Source organism: Rutilus rutilus (assembly GCF_951802725.1).
Source record: "Rutilus rutilus genome assembly, chromosome: 1".
NCBI classification, from domain to species: domain Eukaryota; kingdom Metazoa; phylum Chordata; class Actinopteri; order Cypriniformes; family Leuciscidae; genus Rutilus; species Rutilus rutilus.
The window spans coordinates 58061006-58084787 of record NC_140209.1 but is presented as its reverse complement, the minus strand read 5'-3'; the positions used below and the strand labels follow the sequence as shown (position 1 = coordinate 58084787).

Sequence of the window (23782 nt, the reverse complement as noted above, 5' to 3'; positions counted from 1 at the left end):
AATCCGGCCCTGGCGCTATCACACATCTTCTGAAAGAGGACAGAATCTCCTGATCAAAACCTTTATTTTACTGTCTATGATCAAAACACAGGCAAAACAAGAAGCAGAAAGAAGCGATAAAATCAACACGTTGTAGTCTTTGAAAACATTTTTGTTTAAAATGTTGTTTTTATGAAACTTACCCACATTTAAGTGTGGATAAAAAAATGATGCCTAAAGCTGGAGGATCTGTTATTTATTTTGATATATTGTATGTTCAGATATTCATTCAACAAAATATTCTTGGGGCCATGAAAGTTTTTTGAAAATGATCAATAACGCTGGCAGTTGCAATTTTTTTTAAAGTCTCTGGTGGGGAAAGGGTTAATGAGCTCATCGTTTGTGCCTAAATTAATACATGATGTTAGCTAGCATGATCTGTGTTATCTTAGAACTGTACATTTTGACATATTGACATTACTTTGACACAGTATATAGACATATGCATTCGTGAGTAGCCTAAATCTTCACTCAGTCATTCATGAGCTTTGAACTCGTAATTATGATATTTTCAACTCCACTTGAAGGACACATACAGTAAACACAGCAGTAAAGTGTGTGTGTGTGTGTGTGTGTGTGTGTGTGTGTGTGTGTGTGTGTGTGTGTGTGTGTGTGTGAATGAGGAAGCTGCTTTACAGACACGCCTATATTACACACGTCACTCAAACACAGAACCAGGAAACTATTTCAGCTCCTCAGTTCAGAGAAACAGAAACTGAAGTGTTGTTGAGCTGTTGTGTGTTTGTGTCTCTCTGTATTCATACAGTAAAATGGCAGAAGCCAAATTTTCTCAGGATGAGTTCATGTGTCCAGTGTGTCTGGATCTCCTGAAGGAACCAGTGGCCATTCCCTGTGGACACAGTTACTGTAAGATCTGTATTACAGGCTGCTGGGATCAGGAGGATGAGAAGAGAGTCTACAGCTGCCCTCAGTGCAGACAGACCTTCAGTCCAAGACCTGCTTTAGCTAAAAACACCATTCTGGCTGAAATGGTGGAGAAACTGAAGAAGACTAAACTTCCTGCTGACTGTTACGCTGGATCTGGAGACGTGGAGTGTGACGTCTGTACTGGAAGAAAATACAAAGCCGTCAAGTCCTGTCTGGTGTGTCAGGAATCTTACTGTCAAACTCATTTAGACCGTCATGAGGAATATCACTCTCGTAAACCACACAAAGTGATTGATGCCACTGGACGACTGCAGGACATGATCTGCCGTAAACATGATAAAGAGCTAGAAATGTTCTGTGTCACTGATCAAGAATGCATTTGTGTGCGGTGTAAAGAGTATGAACATAAAAACCACAAAACTGTATCAACTGCGGCACAGAGGACAGAGAAACAGGTATGAACTGAGAGCGATTGATCACGCAGAAATGAAAGTGTCTTCATTTACTCACTCATTTACTCATGTTGTCCCAAACCAGTTTGACTCACTTTCTTCTGTAGATTGTAAAGATGATATTTTGAAGAATGTCTATTTTACTCTATACATCGAAAGTCAATGGGGTACAAAAGTTACAAGCTCCAAAAAGGATAAAAAACATATAATTAATCTTAAACACTAGGGGGCGGTTTCCCGGACAGGGTTTAAATTAAGCCAGGAGTAGGCCTTAATCTAGAATAGTTAATCGTGTCTTAAAAAATGGCTTTCTGTAACACAGTTTAAGTACGGATTAGTTACACCTGGACTATGGAGTCCTGAACTAAAATAAACCAGATTAATTTAAAACCAACTGTGCTAATCTGAATTAGCGTGATAGAGGTTGCCTATTAAACATGGAATGAACCAAGAAAAGCTTAAAATTGCATAGAACTGAGAAGCAAATCCAAGGAAACAATGGAATCAGAAAAAGACTGCAATCAAAAAAAAAATGTACTAAACAAGAGAAAATGATTTTAAGCAAGCTAAATAAACTACATACACCAGCTATGGAATAAAAGAAAAGAAATGCTGGAAGTCTGTTTGTAATGTATATATATATATATATATATATATACACACACACACACACACACACACACATATATATACACACACATATATATATATATATACACACACACACATATATATACACACACATATATATATATATATATATATATATATATATATATATATATACACACACACACACACACACATATACATATATATATATACACTACTGTTCAAAAGTTTGGGGTCAGGAAGATTTTTAATGTTTTTAAAATAAGTTTCTTCTGCTCACCAAGGCTGCATTTATTTGATTCAAAATACAAACAAAAACAGTAATATTGTGAAATATTATTCCAATTTTACAGCTGTTTTCTATGTGAATATACAGTAAAGTGTCATTTATTCCTGATCAAAGCTGAATTTTCAGCATCATTACTCCAGTGTTTTGATTACTTCAGTGTCACATGATCCTTCAGAAATCACTCTAATACGATGATTTGATGCTCAAGAAACATTTATGATTATTATCAATGTTGAAAACAGCTATTTACATTTTTATTTCATGATGCTATGATGAATAGAAAGTTCAAAAGAACAGCATTTATCTGAAATCTAAAGCTTTTGTAACATTAAACACTACCGTTCAGAAGTTTGGGGTCAGTAAGAATTTTTATTTTATTTTTAGGAGAAAGAAATAAAATAAATCAATACTTTTATTCATCAAGGATGAGTTAAACTGATCAAAAGTTACAGTAAAGACATTTATAATGTTAGAAAATATTCTATTTTAAATAAATGCTGTTCTTTTGAACTTTCTATTCATCAAAGAAGTTTGAAAAAAAATTGTACACAACTGTTTTCAACATTGATCATAATAATGAATGTTTATTGAGCATCAGATCATCATATTAGAATGATTTCTGAAGGATCATGTGACACTGAAGACTGGAATAATGATGCTGAAAATTCAACTTTGATCAGGAATAAATGACACTTTACTGTATATTCACATAGAAAACAGCTGTTTTAAATTGGAATAATATTTCACAATATTACTGTTTTTGTTTGTATTTTGAATCAAATAAATGCAGCCTTGGAGAGCAGAAGAGACTTCTTTTAAAAACATTATAAATCTTATTGACCCCAAACTTTTGAACGGTGTATATATATATATATATATATATGTGTGTGTGTGTGTGTGTGTGTGTGTGTGTGTGTGTGTGTGTGTGTATCCAAGTAATACACATGTCCACTTTGAAACACAATGTTAATCTGAAGTTAAACCTGCCTCCTGGTAGGTTTAATTTAAGCATCGATTTAGTCCTGGAGTAACTCTAGTCTTCCTCCAGGAAATCAGCTTATTAAACTCTGGACTAAACTAAATCTAGGACTATTTAAAGCCTTGACCGAGAAAGCAGATTTCTGTTAATCTGGTTTAAAGGGCAATTTTAGTCTAGGATTAGGCTTAATCTCTGTTCGGGAAACCGCCCCCTAGTGTTTAAAAATGAAGTGTGATTAGGCTAATTGTATTAACATGCACTTACTTCAAATTAAAAGTATATTTAAAATAAAAACTGTACTTGCAGAAAATATAATATTAATGAAATGAAAGGCCATTTAAGTGCACTTAAAGAGAGTAAATGTTCATGACTGTTTCACTTATATGAATATGAAAGAATGTCAAATTAAAAGTTTTACTTTAAAGTGCATTTTAATATTCAATATTTCAATGTGACTCTTTTGTCATGCTTTAAAGAAGTGCACTTATTTTGATGTGTTGATTGACATACCAAAGTACTTGATTATAATTACAACTGTAGTGTGTTATTCAATATATTTAAAGTTAATATATTTTTAATGTACAACATTATTAAAGTATATTTTAGTTTATCATAAATGCTTTTCTGTACATATGACAGTACAGTTTAACTATATTTAAAACACAATAGAATTATGAAATGACATATGAAGTACTTAAAAATTCCAGTTAAGTTCAGCTAATTGCTTTAAATTTAAACTATAATACATTTTCATGCAATGGCAATTAACATGCAACTACGTGTCTGTAAACATTACGTTCAGTTCACACTTAAGTATATTCTTTTAAAGTAGCCTATATTATTCACATATACTTTTTTAAAGGAATGCTACTTTTAAGTTTTTTTTTTTTTTAAAAGGACCAATTTTGATTCACAAATCAAATCAAATCATTGATCAACTCATGTACGCAGAGCCCAAATCAAAGATGATGACGTCAATAACATCAAACTTCACTGATCTGTGGTTTGAACCTACAGTATAAACTCGCCATGCTAGATCTTTAACCCTTATTGTGTGATAGTAGTTTTATGTGTCATTCGCTGTTATTGGTTTGTCCTCCAGAAACAGCTGAAGGAGACGCAGATGAAGATCCGTCAGAGAATCCAGCAGAGACAGAAAGATCTTCATCAGCTGAGAGAGGCTGTGGAGTCTCATAAGGTGAGTCTGGAGAAGAAGAGAAGTGTGAGACGTCTCAGTTTGGACTCACTGAACTCACTGTGTGATTGTGATGTGTGTGTAACAGCGCTCTGCACAGACAGCAGTGGAGGACAGTGAGAAGATCTTCACTGAGATCATCCGCTCCATTGAGAGAAGCCGCTCTGAGGCGACACAGCGGATCAGAGATCAGGAAAAGACTGCAGTGAGTCGAGCTGAAGGACGACTGGAGCGACTGGAGCAGGAGATCAATGATCTGAGGAGGAGAGACGCTGAGCTGGAGCAGCTTTCACACACACACCATCACATCCAGTTCCTGCAGGTAACAGAGATCTAGAAGAACTGGATCATAGTGGACTTGAGCAAGAGACTCACAGAGAAACATTTCATGAGAGCAGAATGAGACTAACTTAAGCAGGGCAAAAAAAAAAAAAAAACACTCTAAAGCTCAGCTATTTGCATTTAATACAAACATTAAACTATACCACATTCATTTAACTGCAAATAACATGCAATTAAGTTTCTGAAAACAACAGCCAATCTGCACTTATATTTTTTAAGGTTTATTATTTCTGTTACAAGTACGGTACTTTCTTTTTCACAAGGAGTGTAAGTGTGAAATACTAGAGTTTGTAGCATTAAATGATGAATATGAGAAGAATGTGCTGATTGTGTGAAAGTGCTGGATTGAAGCGAGTCACTGAAGAGAAGTGAAGTCAACAAGAGCCGCTCAGATCTGATATAGTGCAGGTTATTGGCTGAAGTGTGGAGATGATGAGTTTTGATTTCTGTTTTCTGTAGAGTTTCCAGTCTCTCTCAGCACCTCCTGAATCTACAGACGAACCCGACGTTTCCTTCAGTTCTCTCTCCTCTTTTGATGGCGTGAGAGAATCTGTCCGTCAGCTGAGAGACAAACTGGAGGATTTCTGCAAAGAGGAGCTCAAGAAGATCTCTGATAGAGGTAAAGTCCTGCGCCTCGTTTATACAGACGTGTGGAGAATGATCCGAAATATGAACGTACAACAGTTTCTGAAATGTTCCTATGATTTATAAAACATACAAATATTTTTCCTAAACGCATCCCACTTTATAAATCACAGTTCATCTTTAATTCAAGTTCATCAACTCTACAGAACAGCCACAAACATCCCTTGATGGTTTAGAAGTAATAAATACTTATGTATGTATTGAAATTGAAATCCATTGAAATTTAGGATTGAATCCGATACGTGTGTTTTATATATGAGGCATCTGGAGATTCTTCTGTTCTCAGAAATGAGTCCTGCATCATCTAATATCAGATTAGAAACGTCTTAGAAATGGATGTATTTTATCTTGTCATTTCTCTTCACACTGTTCATGTCTGTTTATTTCCACAGTCACATTCACCAACATGAATCCCAAGACCAGGAACGACTTCCTACAATGTAAGTCACTGAGAAACAAGCAGAAAAACTCACTGAATGTGTTCATGTTCTTCCTGTAGAAGGAGAAATAAACATGATAGAAGAGTTTTATAATTGATCATGTAAATGATGATTTGCACAGGATATCTGATCAGCTGCACTGAGACACTGATGATACATTGTTCAGATACATTAAAAGATCAGACAGATTCATAATTCCTGATTCTGATGTGTTTTCTCTCCATCAGATTCCCATCAGCTGACTCTGGATCTGAACACAGTGAATGAATACCTCAGTCTGTCTGAGAGGAACAGAGTGATTACTCACACTAACACACAACAGTCGTATCCTGATCATCCAGACAGATTTGATCGGTGGCGTCAGGTGTTGTGTAGAGAGAGTGTGTGTGGACGCTGTTACTGGGAGATTGAGTGCAGTGGTGAATATGTGTATATATCAGTGTCATATAAGAGCATCAGCAGGAAGGGATGGGGTTATGAGTGTGTGTTTGGACGTAATGGTCAGTCCTGGAGTTTGTTCTGCTCTTCCTCCAGATATTCATTCTGGCACAATAACATAGAGACTTCTCTCCCTGTAAAGCCCATCAGCAGAAGAATAGGAGTGTATGTGGATCACAGTGCAGGAACTCTGTCCTTCTACAGCGTCTCTGACACAATGAGCCTCATCCACACAGTCCAGACCACATTCACTCAGACGCTCTATCCTGGGTTTTATGTTGATTGTGGATCATCAGTGAAACTGTGTTGATGTTTCAGAATAGACTGTAGAGAGATTTTACCCAGAATACTTTGAGCTGATAAATCAGTAACAGTGAGATGTTACAGAGACTCTTATTTTAATTTTCATAAATATAGCTGAACTTCTGCTACTGAAATAACACATCAGAATAAATGTGTGCATTATTATTATTTTTTTTATTATTATTGCTAACAAGCATCGGTCGATACTGAAGCCTCATCTTCAAAACTCTTCACACATTCAGTGAAACAGAAGTCTATGCCAAACTGAATATTTTTTCATTGCTTTTGTAGTGTGGTTAAAAATATCAATATGATTTATGCAATACTAAACAAAATGGTATGTGAGTTAATTGTTGTTTTGTTGGTTAACTGGAGAAAAATAAATTGTAATTCAAGAAATGTCCACTAGGGCGAAACCAAAGGCTGCAGTAGAGACCTGCGCGGGACACAATTTTCAGTCCCGCTCCCGCCCGCTCCCGCAGTGTTTAGTACCGCTCCCGCCCGCTCCCGCAAAGATTTGTCATTTTTAGTCCCGCTCCCGCCCGCATCTGTGATATTATGTCCCGCTCCCGCCCGCAAATGCCCGCAAGACGGCAGGCAGGATCAGGGGCGGCGCTAGGACGTTTTTAGCCCCGAATAATTTTGTTAAATTGTGTCTCTCATAGAGCAAAACAATTAATCAGAAAAAGAAATGTGAATAAGATTACAGCAGCCGTGATTACCTAATCATGTGCATATTACAGTTTTATTTATATTTTTCCATTTTGCATTAAAGCGATGTGCTTTTTTGCAGCGTTGAGCAGCGTTGCGCACTTGATATTCTTGATGCTGCTCTGATGCACTACATTACGCAATGCTCTGTTTGTTGTTAGGATGACTAAAAGTTCAGCGGTTGACGATTTACACTGTAAGCGCTTAGGGCTATATCTGAGGTGCTCTGAGTCTGTTCCTCGTCCATGATGTCTATTTTGAACTTGAATGAAGTATTCGAACACGGAGCAGCGGGAAGGAATTGTCTCTAAACAAGTGTGCGTGAGATTACGCCCCCCTCTACCCCAAACGACAACATCCACAAGTTTAGATTGCTTAAAACGTTTTTATTGCTGACAAACAGAATCTCTCTCACAAGTACAAATTATGAACGCTACTTTAACCATTTATATATTTTACTTTACACTAATATTTAATTTGCGGGAGTGCAGCGTATCATCCCTCCCGCCCGCACCCGCAAGTGCACCGGATCATCCCGCCCGCGCCCGCAATGACCTTTCAAAATTTGTCCCGCGCCGCACTGTTTTGCGTCGCGTCCCGCGGGACTCCCGCGGGAGTGCAGACCTCTAGGCTGCAGGCAGTAGCTGACACAAACTGTGTTGTGCGTCACAAGTAAATACAGCTTGACGCACAGACAACAACGAGTCCGTGTCTTCTCGTCTATTATAGCGTCTATTTTCCCCCTTTCCAGGTATAGACTATTAATTATTGCATTTCTGTCATGAGTTAAGACTATACAGTGGTTGTAAAGCTGGTTATTTCTCTGAACATATGTGAAAAATGTGAGGTTTTTGATGGCTTAATTATCGTGTTTGACACGCTAACCACGAGGAAATTGTGGGCAAAACTGAATGTATCTTATGTCCTTGTTTAACTGTAATGTAAAAGTTAACCATTTATTAACTGAAATGGTTAGGAGAAAATGAGCAAATGTTATGTGGAACATATAGTCCATGTTGTTTTTTTGTATTTCATGGTTAATCTGTTTATTGGTAATTGACTGCTGAAATAGTGTTACATTTTATTTTAGTGTCAAAGTTATAGAAAAGTTGATAAAGAACTGAATATTAAAAATGGAGTTTAGTGCTTATACAAATTCACAGTTATAAAAGTGAAGTTATAAAAATGTGTACAAAAAATGTATTTAAATTACAGTTATGGTGACTGTTGTAATACATTGCGATACACTGAAGATACATTGAAGCATTGCTGATTTCGTCTGCATATTAATGTGAACTAATGTATACAAAATATTGTGTTGAAAAAGAAAGAAATTAGTTCACAAGTAAATACAGCTTGACGCACAGACAACGAGTCCGTGTCTTCTCGTCTATTATAACGTCTATTTTCCCCTTTTCCAGGGGTGCAACACTTTCACACAAAATGCATTCAATGGCCACATTTCCCAAAATCCACTAACAATTTTGTCATTCATATTTCACCTTCTGCAAAACTATATATTTGCATTTTAGATTTTTCCACTGCTTTCAAAACTGATCAAAGCTCATTCAAATCAGAATTATGGCAAACTGTGCATTTCTGCAGGGATTATATTGAAATATAAAATATTAGCAGAATATTTACAATGAAATTAAATAATAATTATTACAAACAACTAATTTCAGTCCTATTTTTAGTCTGGATCATGGAAACTGAGGAAAGAAGAGTGGCAGAGAGAGGGAGGACTAGAATCCTCACTGTACTGTACATCCATACATTCATCCGACTATTCCAGACATTTTCCAGAAGTGAAGCTTGTCCTGTAGGGTCGTGGGGAAGCTGGAGTCTTTCCCAGCGTCTCGGGTCAGAGGCAGGAAAACACCCTGGACAGAATGGCCGGTCCATCACAGGATGAGACACACACATTCATATTCACACACACACACACACACACACACACACACACACACACACACACACACACACACACACACACACACACACACACACACACACACACACACACACACACACACACACGCACACACACACACACACACACACACACACATTCATATTCATATTCACACACACACACACACACACACACACACACACACACAAACACACACACAGTCTCCACTTCACCTGTCCTGTATGTCTTTGGATTGTGTGAGAATCCCAGAGGAAACCAACGTCATCATGGAGAGAACACACAAACTCCACACAGAAAGGCCTCTGGATACAGCTGGACTCCAATACTGCACATACGCCATTACAGTGTGCTAGACATGCTTTTAGATTTTTTTTGCTTCAGGATTTTGTTGTTGTTTCAACTTTAATTTTTTTGCATGTTAATGACTATATTTAAAGATATAGAAAAAACTTCTGCATTTCTCATTCATTCTTTATGCTGTAATACAGTCAATCAAATGAAAAGGTCTTATTCTTATCATATAATGAATACATATGTGGGGAAAAAACATTCAAACGTTTTAAAATAAAAGTTCAACGTTTATGAAACGCTCCCTGTTGTTAGTGATTTTAGGTCAGTCTGTTATGAGTGAAATGTATGTTTTCTGAATGAGAATTGTTCAGTGTTATGGTGGAATGAGTTTATTTTGAGACATATATGAAGAGTTTTGTTGTTCTGAGTGAGTTTTGGAGGTGAGATTCACTGTTTGGCCAAGATTCATCTTGATAATGCAGAATGTGGGAAGAGTTTTGAAAATGTGGCTTCAGTTTTGAACAATGCTTGTTAGCAATTAAAAAAACCCCTCTAAATCCTCATGTAGTCAGTAAGAACAGTGTGTGTGTGTGTGTGCGTGTGTGTGTGAGAGAGAGAGTGCGCACGTGTGTGTGTGTGTGTGTGTGTGTGTGTGTGTGTGTTCGTTAAGTAACAATGTGTATCTGTTCTTTTCTCAAGCTCTTTGTTTTGATGAAAATCACATTCATTTAGTTTTATTGTAGTGAAACATAAATACATAAATTGTTTTTATGGTAACACTTTAGAATACTGTTCCTTCATTAATGAATAACTACACAGGAATAAATGAGTAATGCACTATTAACATTCTAGCAACTACTATTTACTAACAAGAAACTCTGATTTTCATACCTCCCAGATAACTACTATATACAGGTTCATAATTAACATAAATAGTGCATCATTTATAATAAAATGTAACGGTAACCCACTAGTAATGACTTGTTAGTGTTACTAAGTCCTTCTAAAGGAACTAGTAATTATTTGGATCAGTATTGTAAAGTGAAAAGCTTGATAACTTCCTAATATTGACTGAAGTCACGGTAAGCTTTTGAGATTTTCATGAGATATTGAATAGTAATTCCTTCTGATGGATTTGGTAACACTTTAGTCATTACTAGTGTGTTCCTATGATCTTCACTTTAGATTACTGATCCAAATAATTAGCAACTCATTTAGAAGGATGTATTAACACTTGATTCATTACTAATGGGTTACCATTATATTGTACATTATGCATTATTAATAGTAATAATTAATCTGTATATAGTAGTTCTTAGTAGTCCTCAGTGAGTATGAAAAATATTGATTATCTAATAGTGAACTACCAAATTAAACTGAGCGCTATTACTTCACTGATTCTTGAAATAAGGGAAATAATGTCCCCCATCAGAATGTTGCAATTTGCCTCAAAAAACAATAAATGATTTAATTTAAAAAGACTTTAAAAGTTGGATGTGAAAGACTTGTGTATGTTTAGACCCTTAGTTTTGTATATATTTTATTATTTCATAGTAATTTAAAGGAACACGCCGAGTTTTTGGGACTTTATCTTATTCACCGTATCCCCCAGAGTTAGATAAGTCCATACATACCCTTTTCATCTCTGTGCGTGCCGTAACTCTGTCTGACGCACCCACCGCTAGCCTAGCTTAGCACAAAGACTGGAGGTAAACGGCTCCAGCTAGCACACTGCCTAGAGCCCTGCATGGGGCAAAACATCCAGCCCTAACCGAGACCTGGCCCGTAGTGTTCAAGCCCTAATCCGGCCCCAGCCCGAAAACGTCTGCAATTTTTCAGCCCGAACCCGACCCGAGACCAACATCAATATCAATATCACTTTGAGCTTTCTCTGATGCGCACTCTCTGATGCGTGCTGTCTCTGCTAGACGCACACACACACACACACACACACACACACACACACACACACACGCTACTAGGTAAAATTTTATTATAGGCCTCAAACATAACTACCACCACCGACAATTATGCCCACAAATATTAATACAGACTGTCCATTACAGAGAAGCATAAGCATGCAGTAGAGAATATTATATAGCCAAATGTGATCCAGCGGTAAATAAAGATTTACGGCCTACCTTTTTTTGATGTCAAGTAACTTTACTGAAGAACAACGTTTCAAAGAACTCTTCGCCAACTGGCTAACGTTAAATAATAATAAAAATATAATAAAGAAAAATATATATATATATAAATGAAGGAAAAATTATGACCTAGCAAAGATTTCAGCTATAAGGACTAAAGAGGGGGATATAACGTCTGACCCGGTACGCATTAATGATACTTTTCAACTATTCTATCAAAGTCTTTACACGTCAGAGGTGCCTTATGATGATAAAGCCTGTTCTGAATTCCTCCAATCATTACAATTACCTAAATTGCCTCCTGAAGCTGTATGTTCCTTAGAGGCACCCATTCAGTTGGAAGAACTGAGATTAGCTACTGTATTAAAGCAATGAACAGAGGCAGGTCTCCGGGCCTGGATGGAATACCACCAGAACTGTTTGAGGCCTATTGGCTTCAGCTTGGACCTCTATTGCTGAATATGCTTAATTTCTCTATTAATAAAGGCTCTTTTTCTGCCAGTTCAAATATCGCAATAATATCTCTATTACTTAAGAAGGGCAAGCCATCTCATGACTGTTCCTCCTATAGGACTCTAAGTCTTCTGAACTGTGAAGTCAAGCTTTACGCTAAGGTCTTAGCTACACGTTTAGAGCGCTACATGCCCCATTTAATTCACCATGACCAAACTGGGTTTATTAAATCTAGGTTAGCATCAGATAATGTTCGTCGCTTGCTTCATTATAGATTTTGCCTCGAACTCAGAAGATCAAAATGCCATTCTTTCATTAGATGCTGAGAAGGCTTTTGATCGGCTGGAATGGTGTTACTTGTGGTCTGTCCTTCAAATCATGGGTTTTAGTGATAGCTTTATCTCCATGATAAAGTTATTGAATATTAACCCCTCTGCAGTCGTTATAACGGGCAGCAACTGCTCAGCTAGGTTTCCAGTTACAAGATCGTCCTGTCGGAGGCTTTAGAACCAATTATTATTCAAGACACACCGCATTGCATCTCTTTGTATGCTGATGACATTTACATTTTTACAAAAAAATCCTTCTAAATCCCTTCCACATCTTCTTAAAATTTTTGAGAACTTCAGCAGTATTTCAGGCTATAAAATAAACTGGACAAAATCGGCTTTTATGCTGTTGGGGGGACTGGATGACCAGATACCACTTTTCGATATTCCAGTTGTTAGTAGTTTTACATATCTAGGAGTGTCTATCAGTCCCTCACTCAACCAGTTAACTGCTGACAACTATAATAAAGTTCAAAAAAATGTAGAGGGTGACTTGAATAGATGGGGGATGCTCCCTACTTCTTTTCAGTCCAGACTTTCAGTCATTAAGATGAACTAGTGCAAAATGCCCATGCAAAATCAGTTTTTGTGTGTGTTTTTAGTAATTGTTGGTTTGGTGTGTTTGAGTGCTCATTGTTACAATTACACAGCAAAAGTTCAGTGACATTTTTATTTGTGCATGGTAGAAAGCACACAGTGAACTCCGAGAAAACGCTATGCTTGAGCAAACAGTTTGTGTATAGGCCACTACAAATGATGCCCGTGAAAGAGACTGTGAACGCATTGAATAGGATATGCTTAGTTGGTGAATAGCATAGGCTACTATTACACAGTAGCGATAACGTTAAGCGCACCAGAATGAAATATAATATTCAGAAGTAAACAGCATAGCTGACTTATAGATTCAGTTTACATCCACAAATGAATAAGCGCGTTGATTCAGGGAGCAGAGTGCAAAGTGCCCGTGCAAAATCAGTTTTTGTGAGCTGATCGCTGAACAAAAAAGTTCAGGAGATATTTCATATTAAAAAAAACTTTTATATTGATTCAATGGATTAATTGCATTTTGGAAAAGAAAGTGTCATGAATTTATTGCATTTTTGGGAATTTTTTTTTCTTTTTTATAATAAGTCTGTGAAAATCAAAATCTGGATTTGAATTTTGCTATGTGTAAAGATGCTATGTGTAAGTTTGAAACAGAAAATAGTGGTTTTCATCTTGCCACTTTCTTGGTAAAGAAAACACATTTTTACTCAAATTAATCAAAATGGATTTATCACATTCTGGAACCAAACTATAATATTCAAAAGTAAACAGTGTAGCTTACTGAGCGTTTATGTCAGAATGTTTATTTTTAAACCACAACCTTCTAAAAATGATATATTTAACGATATCTTTTGCATTTCTCATCCAAACAACGTCAAACACTTACTCGTGCCCGTGGCAAGACACCATGTCGAATTTGAAATCCATCGGACTAACGGTTCGAGAGATATGCGGTTAACAGACACACACACATACAGACAGACAGACAGACAGACACACAGACAGACAGAGGTATGTTGCCTCGTGTTAATTTTGTGAGCAGTGTGATCCCCCTAGCTCCACCGGGTGGTTACTGGAAGAAGCTACATTCAATCATTAGTTCTTATTTATGGAATAGAAAAAACCCCAGAATCAAAGCATCTACTCTACACAGACATAGATTATCAGGAGGTGTCAATTTGCCCAATTTTGAGTGGTATTCTTGGAGCTTTGTTTTGCGCTCACTTGCTATCCAGAGATTTTGGTGTCATGGCGTCCCATTGAAGAACGTTTAATATATCCATATTGTTTGTCTAGTCTGGTATATTCTAATATACCCCATAGTATAGTTAAACGTGATTTTGGACCAATAATCTCTTATCTTTTAACGGTATGGCATAAAGTCCACCGATTTGGCAAAATCCCAAACACATTCTTCGCTCAATCCCCTATCTTCAACAATCATTCACTTTTAATTGAGAAGAAACCAATTATGTTCCCTAAGTGGAGCAATAGAGGGGTCTGTGTCCTCAAGGACATTATAGGGGAACAGGGTCTTCGTGCATTCCATGACCTAGAGATAGCGTATAATTTATCGGGCACTTTTTATTTTTATTTACAGTTACGCACAGCAATGCGTGCTCAGGGCGTTCCTTGGGGTATCGAGTTGGGGAATCATCCCTTTCATGTAATCTTTGACACTAAGGGTAAAATTAATGGTATTGTCTCAGAGTTATATAAGTTTATAACTAAAGCTTAACACTAGCCCTTATCTTTTATCAGACTCTGGAAGACAGATATTAACATCTCCCAGGACCCAGACTGGTGCGCGGTTTGGTCAAACATATCCTTATCGTCTAGAAACCCTGATCATCAAATGATACATTATAGATTAATCCATAGGTCTTATCAAACCCCGCGAAGATTACAGCAAATGAAACTTTGAGATAACCCATACTGTGATTTTTGTCCAGACAATACCATTGCTACTTTTTACCATATGGTGTGACAGTGTCCAGAGGTCAATAGATTTTGGCATAGTGTTTCATCCATCATGTCTAGTATTATCAAAGGACCCATTCCTCCTTCACCATGCTTGCTTCTGCTCAATGATACATCGTCTCTAAAGCTAACTATTAACAATAGGCGTCTTCTTTTGGCTGGTTTGACAGCTGCCAAAGAATGATAGTTTGTCGCTGGAAACCACCACATACATTGTTAGTAAGTAAATGGCTCTCTTCTTACCGGGATATTGTTCAGCTAGAGCTCTCTACAGCACGTTTACATTATGCCAATACCTCTAATATTGACTGTTGGTCAGAGCTATTAGATAAAATAAATGAAATGATGTAGATTTGGTCAGACTTTTTCCCTTTTTTTTTGGTTACATCTTGATTTGTCATACATATATGCTGTTCAGTTTTTTATTTTTTTATTTTTTTATGTGCATCTAATGTATACAATGTGTAATGTTTAAATGTCTTAGCTCCATGTTGTACATACTCTTTATTCAGTTTTATGTTATTACTATCTAGAATATTGTATTGACCTCTGTGGATTTTATAACTTGAAGGAAGAAGTCAGGATGTGCTTGATACTTTTAAGTATGAGATATTTATCTAATATACATAATACTTAATGTCCTGTTCTGTGTTCTATGATGTTATGCGGATCTCTGTGGATATCATAATGATGGAGGAAGGATGGACGGGTGGCAGTGGGAAAGGGTCGAGAGGTGTGTGTGTGTGTGTGTGTGTGTGTGTGTTTCCCCTTTTTTTTTTTTAACTGTTCATTACCTTGAGCGAATCTAGTTAGGGGTTGGAGGGGGGGTTCGGGCTGGGTTGGAAATGGGGAGGAGAAAAGAAACAGGTTCCAGAATAAGCAAAACTTTACTGTGCCTCTGTTATATTTTTTAATGATGATGTAATCAGCCAAAGGTTTTTTTTTTTTTTCTTGTGGAGGTGTTTCCTCTCCATGTGTACATAATGATTGTAAGAAAATAAATAAATAATTGATCACAAAAAAAAATCTGTTGAACTGAGTAGGCGCTCATTCACTGTTTATTCACGAGTGTTGTGAAGAAAAAGAATAGCATCCACTGTTGAAGGCTTCAGGCTCATTGTTTGTTGTGGTAATCAAATCAAAACTCTTTCAAAATGCAGCTTTTCCTGAAGTATTGGGAACTTTTAGTAACTCCCCACGCTCCAACTTCTCCCTGATGCTCTGCATGGTCAACTGTCACCTAATGCATTGCACGCGCGTCGTGTTACTCGTGTAATCGCATATTGCATTGCATATTTATAATATTATCAATATAACAATATTTCATACAGTAGCCCATACGTAATTTATGGGCACGATGAAAGGAGAAAAGCTAAATGAGCCCGAGTCCGACCAAAGCCCGATCTGTAAAAAAAAAAAAAAAAATGACCCAACTGCTCCCAATAAGTGACAAAATAACACCAACATTGTCCTATTTACATGTTGTGATTTGTATAGTCACAGCGTGTACAAATAACAAGGTCACATGAGACACAGACATCTTCTAACCGTATACATACTGGCCAAGTCACTCCGCCCAAGTAGCAGTGCTTCGCCTTCTGAAAATATAGTTCCCAGTATGTATTCACCTTATTTTTAACGGAAATACGGACGCAGCCAGTTGACGGTATTTTGTGCGAGACTTCCGGTAAGGCACTTCCGGTCACTGGCGAGCGTTGTTCGTAACAACAAACTCATCGTTATGGCTTCGAGGAAGACCGGGATTGTTTGTGCAGTTAGAGGTTGTCATAATAACTGGCACAAAAGAAAGATTTACTTGGAGCAGGAGTGTTTTAATCATCGAATTATTGACATTTTAATAATCAGGCGCCCTATACGACCGGCGACACACTGGCTGCGTGGCGTTTCTGTTGCGTGGTGTTTTCCAGGCACGTGCAGAGGGGGGGGGGGGGGGGGGGGGGGCGTTGGGTGCTCGAGCACCTGCCCCTTTGCCCCTTGGTGCCCAAAGTGCCCTTTTGTCAAGGCAAAATTTCCTCTCCTTTTTTTGTAATTAAAGGCCCTTTTGTGGATGCCTGCCCAACCTAACTATTAGTAAAATTAATAAATATTAATTTAGCCGTAAATGAAATGATCCACATGATGACCTTTCACCTGACGAACTCATCCGGAACGATTCCTCACGCTGCACGCACATTCTTTAATTTCGCGCGGCTACGCGCAGTACCAGAAGATATCTTAAAATCTGCGGCTGCTGGTAAGTGGCGTTTCATTTTCAGCGAAGTGATTTTGATGTTTGTTTACTTATTATTATTATTTTACAAGGATGACGTGAAGAGAGCATGCAGAGATGTTGTTTATATTGCAGTGTGTAGGCTGTAGAAGTAACTGTTTTCCTGAATGCCATCAAGATTAAAACCGAGACTGATTTCATAACAGGTCAATAAACAAATAGTTAAAATTAAGTCACTTACATTTTAGACACAATGACTGTTTTTGTTCTGTTTCAGCAGCGAAAATAGTTCCAAACAAATATCACCGCAGAACCATCGCGCATCTCACAGCAACACTTGTTGCATTACTGAATGATTCAGCGTTTTGAACGAATCGGTTAAGTCAAAGATTCAATTACCCATTCACAAACTGCCTCATTCTGAATAAATCAGCCGATTGAACGAATCGTTTGAATGAATGACTCAATGACTCGCTCATTAAAACGGTCGCCTGCCGCCTCCTACTGGCGGTTTAGTTTCATAAAGTATCATCTTTTCAACATTCCTTATTTTTGTATATTCAAAAATATTTAAAATAATCTAATTTAATACAGTTATAATTTTTCAATGTAAATTATTTAATGTGATTGGTAACTATAATATAATAACTATAATATATTGATCAAATTTAAGAATTTGAAATGAAAGTTGGAGCATACATTTAATAAAATTAAGGGAAAGATGCCCTTTATAAAAGATACAAGAAATTAGAGATTTCAAACAGTGATGTAATGAAACATTGACAATTTAAGTTTGAAGGGAGAAAAGCCTCTGTTTAGGCTATTAAGGAAATGTCATTTTGCCAAAAGAAGAACTTTTATTTTAATTAAATGTTCATTTTAAATCAGCCTACTTCAGTGTGATATGTTACCATACTATCATGCTTAACACTAAGAATTTGAATAATTGTAATGTGATGATCAGATGCAGATATCTAAATCAAAGAATATGGGCGGTTTGCGGGTGGATTATTTATTTTTAACAGTGGATTCGGGCAGATTCGGGTGACTCAAAGTGCACCAGATTAATGAATTTATCTTTAAAATGTACAAAATTTTCAAAAATGTGGGAAACACATTAGGCTATATGATGATCTACAAAAAAATACACATTTTATTATCTTATTATTAAAATACATTATTAGGATTTTACCACCTCCGCCTCATTTTAAGCCAGGAAAAGCACAGCCCCATTTAAAGCCTTGTTCCATGTGCCCCCCTTTTATACTTTGAGCACCTGCCCCTCCAGAGGTCTCTGCACGGCCCTGGTGTTTTCTATGTCTTTGCACACCAGAAACGTCTCTGACGAGGCGTTGCTGCTGCTAGGTGACATGATAAGCCTCATTGGTGATATATTCGACATATGGGGAGAGAGTTGTGGAAGGCACTTAATGTTAAACATAAATATATAGCAGCAAAGACAACGTCGGCAGTATTGACGGCAAAATAGGCTACAGAATATTTCGTTCTGTATTGACAGGTGCAATATTTGAAAATCGATAATATATATATATATATTTTTACATTTAGGCTATATCTGCATTTATGTCAAAACCTAAATTCAAACATCAAAATGTCATTTATTAATATGTATTCATATCAAAATGAACATATTTTCCTATTCTATTTTGCCTGGAAACGCTTCCAAAACGCTTGCGTGTCGCGTGAAAAATAGGCATCGATTCTATTTCTAGCATGCACGCATTTTCCCTGAGACGCGCGTGTCACGCAGGCAGTGTGCAAGCTCTAAATAACCGGTTAACATGGGAGCCGATATAACGGACAGGCCACGCAGCCCATTTGAAGAAACGACCGTATGTTTGTTCTTTTCATTTCGTGAACACAAGACCTACAGAAGACCACCCGATACCAGAAAAGTGGCTGGGCTACGAAGTCTGAATAAAAACTCCAAGGAGAAACAAAATCATTATAGTAACCCCTGTATAAAATCTAGTCATCATGGCATGATCATCATGGCATTTATTTTGTATGATTTATAATTATTTATAGCCATCTATGATCTACTTATTGCTATCATGTGCTTTGGTTGCATTCTGATGACATTATTAATACATTTGACATGACAAAATAGCCTACCTCCATAGATATATTAACTTAGTCCAGCGTTGGCTCGACCGTGTTTAGGGCGGTGCTGAAGGCGCCGGCGAAGTTTTGGCAATCTGCCAGCTAGATGCATGAGTGTTTTCAACCAGGTCCAGTACCCGACCTGGGTGAGGCGGGGCTTTAGTTATTTGTTGTATTCATCTGCTACGGCATGTGTAACATTTTTCTGTCAACTCTGCATAATCCTTCGCGATCGATATCGTTAGTTAGCCCAGAGAAGCGAGGAAACGGAAGTGCCGCACAAAAACCGGAAACTGGACCCATTACTTCCGCGTTCGAAAATAAGGTGAATACGGTTAGAAGATGGCTGTGTCTCATGTGACCTTGTTATTCGTACACCGTTGCCGTTTACCTCCAGTCTTTGTGCTAAGCTAGGCTAGCGGTGGGTGCGTCAGACAGAGCTATGGCACGCACAGAGATGAAAAAGTTATGTATGGCCTTATCTAACTCTGGGGGATACGGTGAATAAGCTAAAGTCCCAAAAAGTCGAAGTGTTTCTTTAATAAAAAAACGGCACTGTACTATGAAAGTCCATGCAAATGAACTCGTCCTCCGTAGAGGTCACAGTATCAAATTGAAAAAAGAAGAAGAAAAAAAGCGTTTTAAAATGCCCAGAATGCACAAATATGAATATAAGGTTAATTGGATGGCTTATTAAAATATCACAAAATACTTAAAGTGAACATTGCATTAATTATACATTAACAACAGCCTTTCAAAATCTGTCATCAATTCACATCAACTCCGTCAGATATTTTTCAAATTAGAAATAAATCAGGCATATTTTGGTCAGCTTTAACCCTGAGGACCCTCTTTGACTTCTTTCTGTTGATGGATGCAGCAGTCCAACACATGGTCCCGTAAGTTTTACATATTTTTTTTAAATATTCAGCAAGCAAGTTGAAATCCCTGTGGTCACAGCTTTTATGTGTCAACGCTGTCTTCAAAGTAGGGATGATTTAAATCAAGAATTTTGAAATAAAAGTTGGTATTTTGGTTTAGTGGCAGCTGGCAACTGAGGAAAATCCAAATGACTACCATTTACTAGACATGATTAAGTTGAAAAAACATGTTGTCAACTCTCTCAGATATTTTGTCTGACGGTGTTGACATGTAAGCTGACGGAGTGGAAGATGTCCTTTTGATACTGACGAGGACAGCTCTTCCCCTCCAAGCAAGCCGGACCAGAGAGCTCTATGCCATAGCCCCTGATGTTATGGACTTCATAGAGCGTAGGCATGTTCAACACCTCTTGTCCAATGCCCAAGTCCCACAGGTTAGACAAACTATTATATAAATATCTAATGCTTGGCTCTACACTGAAGGCAGTAATGACAGATAAAACTCTCTCTATATATTTACTAAATACATGAGGAGAATTCTGGATCCTGTTACACTTCAACATTTGTACACTATTAACACTATTACATAACTTTCTTAGTTAGTTCTCAGCCTAATGTGTCCTCTTGCAAATCAGTTGTTAGATTTACAGTTCAGTTCAAATATAGATGAGCAATAGAGGACCTCCAGATACATTTGCTTTTTTCTTTTGATACCAGGAACATTTTGACATTTTCATGTGTGCCTTAAAGATTCTGTCACCAGGTACTCTTTGTTTGAAGTTTGATACTCTCTCCCTTTGCCATGTCAAAACTAGGTAAATATCTTTAATCAGTTTGATTCTCGATTAGTTTGTCAATTGTGTGTCAACACCGTTAGTTGTGTGTCAATACCGTAAGATGGAGGTTTTTCATTTTTATAAAACAATTTATGTTTCTTTTGTTCAATTGAGTTCATACATTAAAACACCAACTTATCTACATGCATCAGTGTCTTGTGTGCACAAAACCACTGATTGTATATATTAAAAATGAAAACATTAGTAAATGAAATGAAGGTAATTTAAAATGGCTAATTTCTAAAATAATATTAAAAGTGTATACAATGCAATTTATCAGTTAACCTTGCTAAGGCACACCATTTCTACACACTTAAAGATTTTACAGTGTTGTTGAACGGATCAAACACACACACACACACACAAACATATTTGCATGTGTCAGAGAGTTGACAAATGTCAAGTTACTAAGTGTTTTTATAAAAAGTGGTTAAATAAAAGCCTGTTCCTTTTCATGGTATGAAAGATGAGACCCGTGTTTATGAAGATATCCAATTCATATTAATGTAGTGACGATTTTTTGTTTGTCACTTTTCAAAAGTACTTTTGTCCCTTATCTCAAGAATCAGTGACTTACTAATTCATTAATCAGAGTTTCTTGTTAGTTAATAGTAGTTACTAGAATGCTAATAGTGCATTACTCATTTGTTCCTGTGTAGTTATTCATTAATGAAGGAACAGTATTCTAAAGTGTTACCGTTTTTATTATTACTATCAAAAGTACCTTTCAGATGAAATGATCAAACACAGGGTTCATTACAAAATGAACAGATTGAGGATAGTGTGGTTTTGAATAATGAAATAAAACAGTTGTGAACAATGTAAGGAGTGAAAATGTAGAAAATTACATTAGTAGTGGAGAAAATAGTGTTCAAAATGTGAGGAAAATTGTGATGCAGAAGATGAGGGATGAAGATGAACTTCCTGAGGTTTCAGATATTGGGTCACAAGGGATGAAAAACATGAACTCTAGAAGAAATAAATGATTTGATTGAATAAATTAGTTTTGCACACTTGAATTACGAGACCGTAGACAAACGTGATGAGATGATGATTGAAACACAAACACGGCACATCTCTCACACACTTGCTGACTGTAACGTTTGATCAGGCACCAGTCCATCAGAGGGAGCCATCACCTGAATATTGAACTCTGTTACTTCCTGTTCCTGCCACATCATTTCCTGTCACCCTGTATTTCAGCCATGTGCTATCACTGCCTTATTGAGAAGTATTGCCAGTTCTCTGCCTTACTAAGCGTTCTACCATTCTCTATTGATGACTACAGTTATGACCATTGTTTTGCCTTTTGACTCATGCTTTTGGATTGCTGTTTTTTGGATTTGTCTGCCATTGGATTGTTTTACCTGTGCTTCGACCAAGGCCTGTGACCTGACTGCGAGTTGTGACTATTGTTTGGATTTTATGCTCAGATCCTTTAATAAAGATCCGCTTATGGATTCCACTCAGCCTACATCTTCCTTACACCGACAGACTATTCTTTAGGACACATTATAATATATACTATATCTGATTATCTGTAAGTGTGAACTTTTGAAATGTGGATGGATGGATGGATGGATGGATGAGGGAAAATTGTTTGAAGTTAGTTCAGAATAGATGGATGTTCTGGGTGTTTGCTAAAGTGTTGCAAGATGGTTGCTAGGATATGCTGGGTGGTTGCTAGGCTCTTGTTAAGCAGTTGCCGGCGTGTTGCTACAGTATATGGTTGCTAGGGTGTTCTGGCTGACCTTCCATAACATTCATACAGGCATTTCCACTTCTGTTAATAAAAGAAACTAAAAACATAATTTGCAAAACTGATCCAGTACTCAGTGCTTTGATATTTTGGTAGGCTATTTCTTTCTAATGTTAACAAATTCACAAGATTTTGTTGCTCTTTATACGATTGTACAATGTCCTACCTGCCTGTCAACATGTGTATTTTCATACCTCCACGCACCTGCTCGCGCAGACATCAGCCACCTTTTACAGTTCCTCCTGAACCAAAACAGCGAGATTATTCTGCGCTCACGCCATAACTACTGTAATTTTGAAGAGATGGAAACCTGTGACGTTATACTCAGAGTGGTTCGTTTCAATGGCAAGACTATCAACGGCGAAATGAATCTGCAGCAGTCAAGTGGTACAGGTCAGAGCTCTTTAAGTTGTTTATGTTCATTATTAATGTGATGTTATGTGCTTTGAGACATCAGGTAATTTAACACCGTCTCTCATCTCGTGACGCTTTGCAGACTCTGCTTTGTGAGTTGTGTGTTTTGAAGGAGACGTGGCTTTGGAGACGCTCTGAAGGGAGGATGGGATCTTATGCTTTCTAAGCTATACTTGCTATTGCTAGCTTTCTGATAATTGCCTTCACTTTCTTTAATGGTCTGGTGGAAGAACTTTTGTTGACTAGGGTGTCAGATCATATAGTTGTTGTTTTTTCCCATTAAAACCAAAGATGTTCATCAGTGATTGTTTGTCAAAAGCATGGACACGTAATTTGTTTTGAGATTTCACAGGAACGAATAGAGAGTCTCCGCCACGGTGTTGAGCGACAGATTGAAGTGAAGTCTGTGTGAAGTGCACGAGCGCCAAGAAAACACTGTTGCCCTTCGCCACTGACAACAGCGGCAACAAACACTCAGCATGATTTAAAAACATTGCCCGGTCCAAGGCTGGCCCCAACTGAT

At 37.3% G+C, this 23782-nt stretch overlaps 1 protein-coding gene across 1 annotated transcript; it reads left to right on the top strand.

The window, feature by feature from the left end:
- Nucleotides 1–736: 736 nt before the first annotated feature.
- LOC311286685 (tripartite motif-containing protein 16-like protein) lies at nt 737–8036 on the top strand. Its single transcript, XM_084402944.1, has 7 exons — nt 737–1382; nt 4362–4457; nt 4543–4776; nt 5256–5415; nt 5834–5881; nt 6109–7050; nt 7971–8036. The coding sequence occupies exons 1-6, from the start codon at nt 810–812 to the stop codon at nt 6627–6629; spliced, it is 1632 nt and encodes a 543-aa protein (XP_084259070.1). The 5' UTR covers nt 737–809; the 3' UTR covers nt 6630–7050; nt 7971–8036.
- Nucleotides 8037–23782: the final 15746 nt, after the last annotated feature.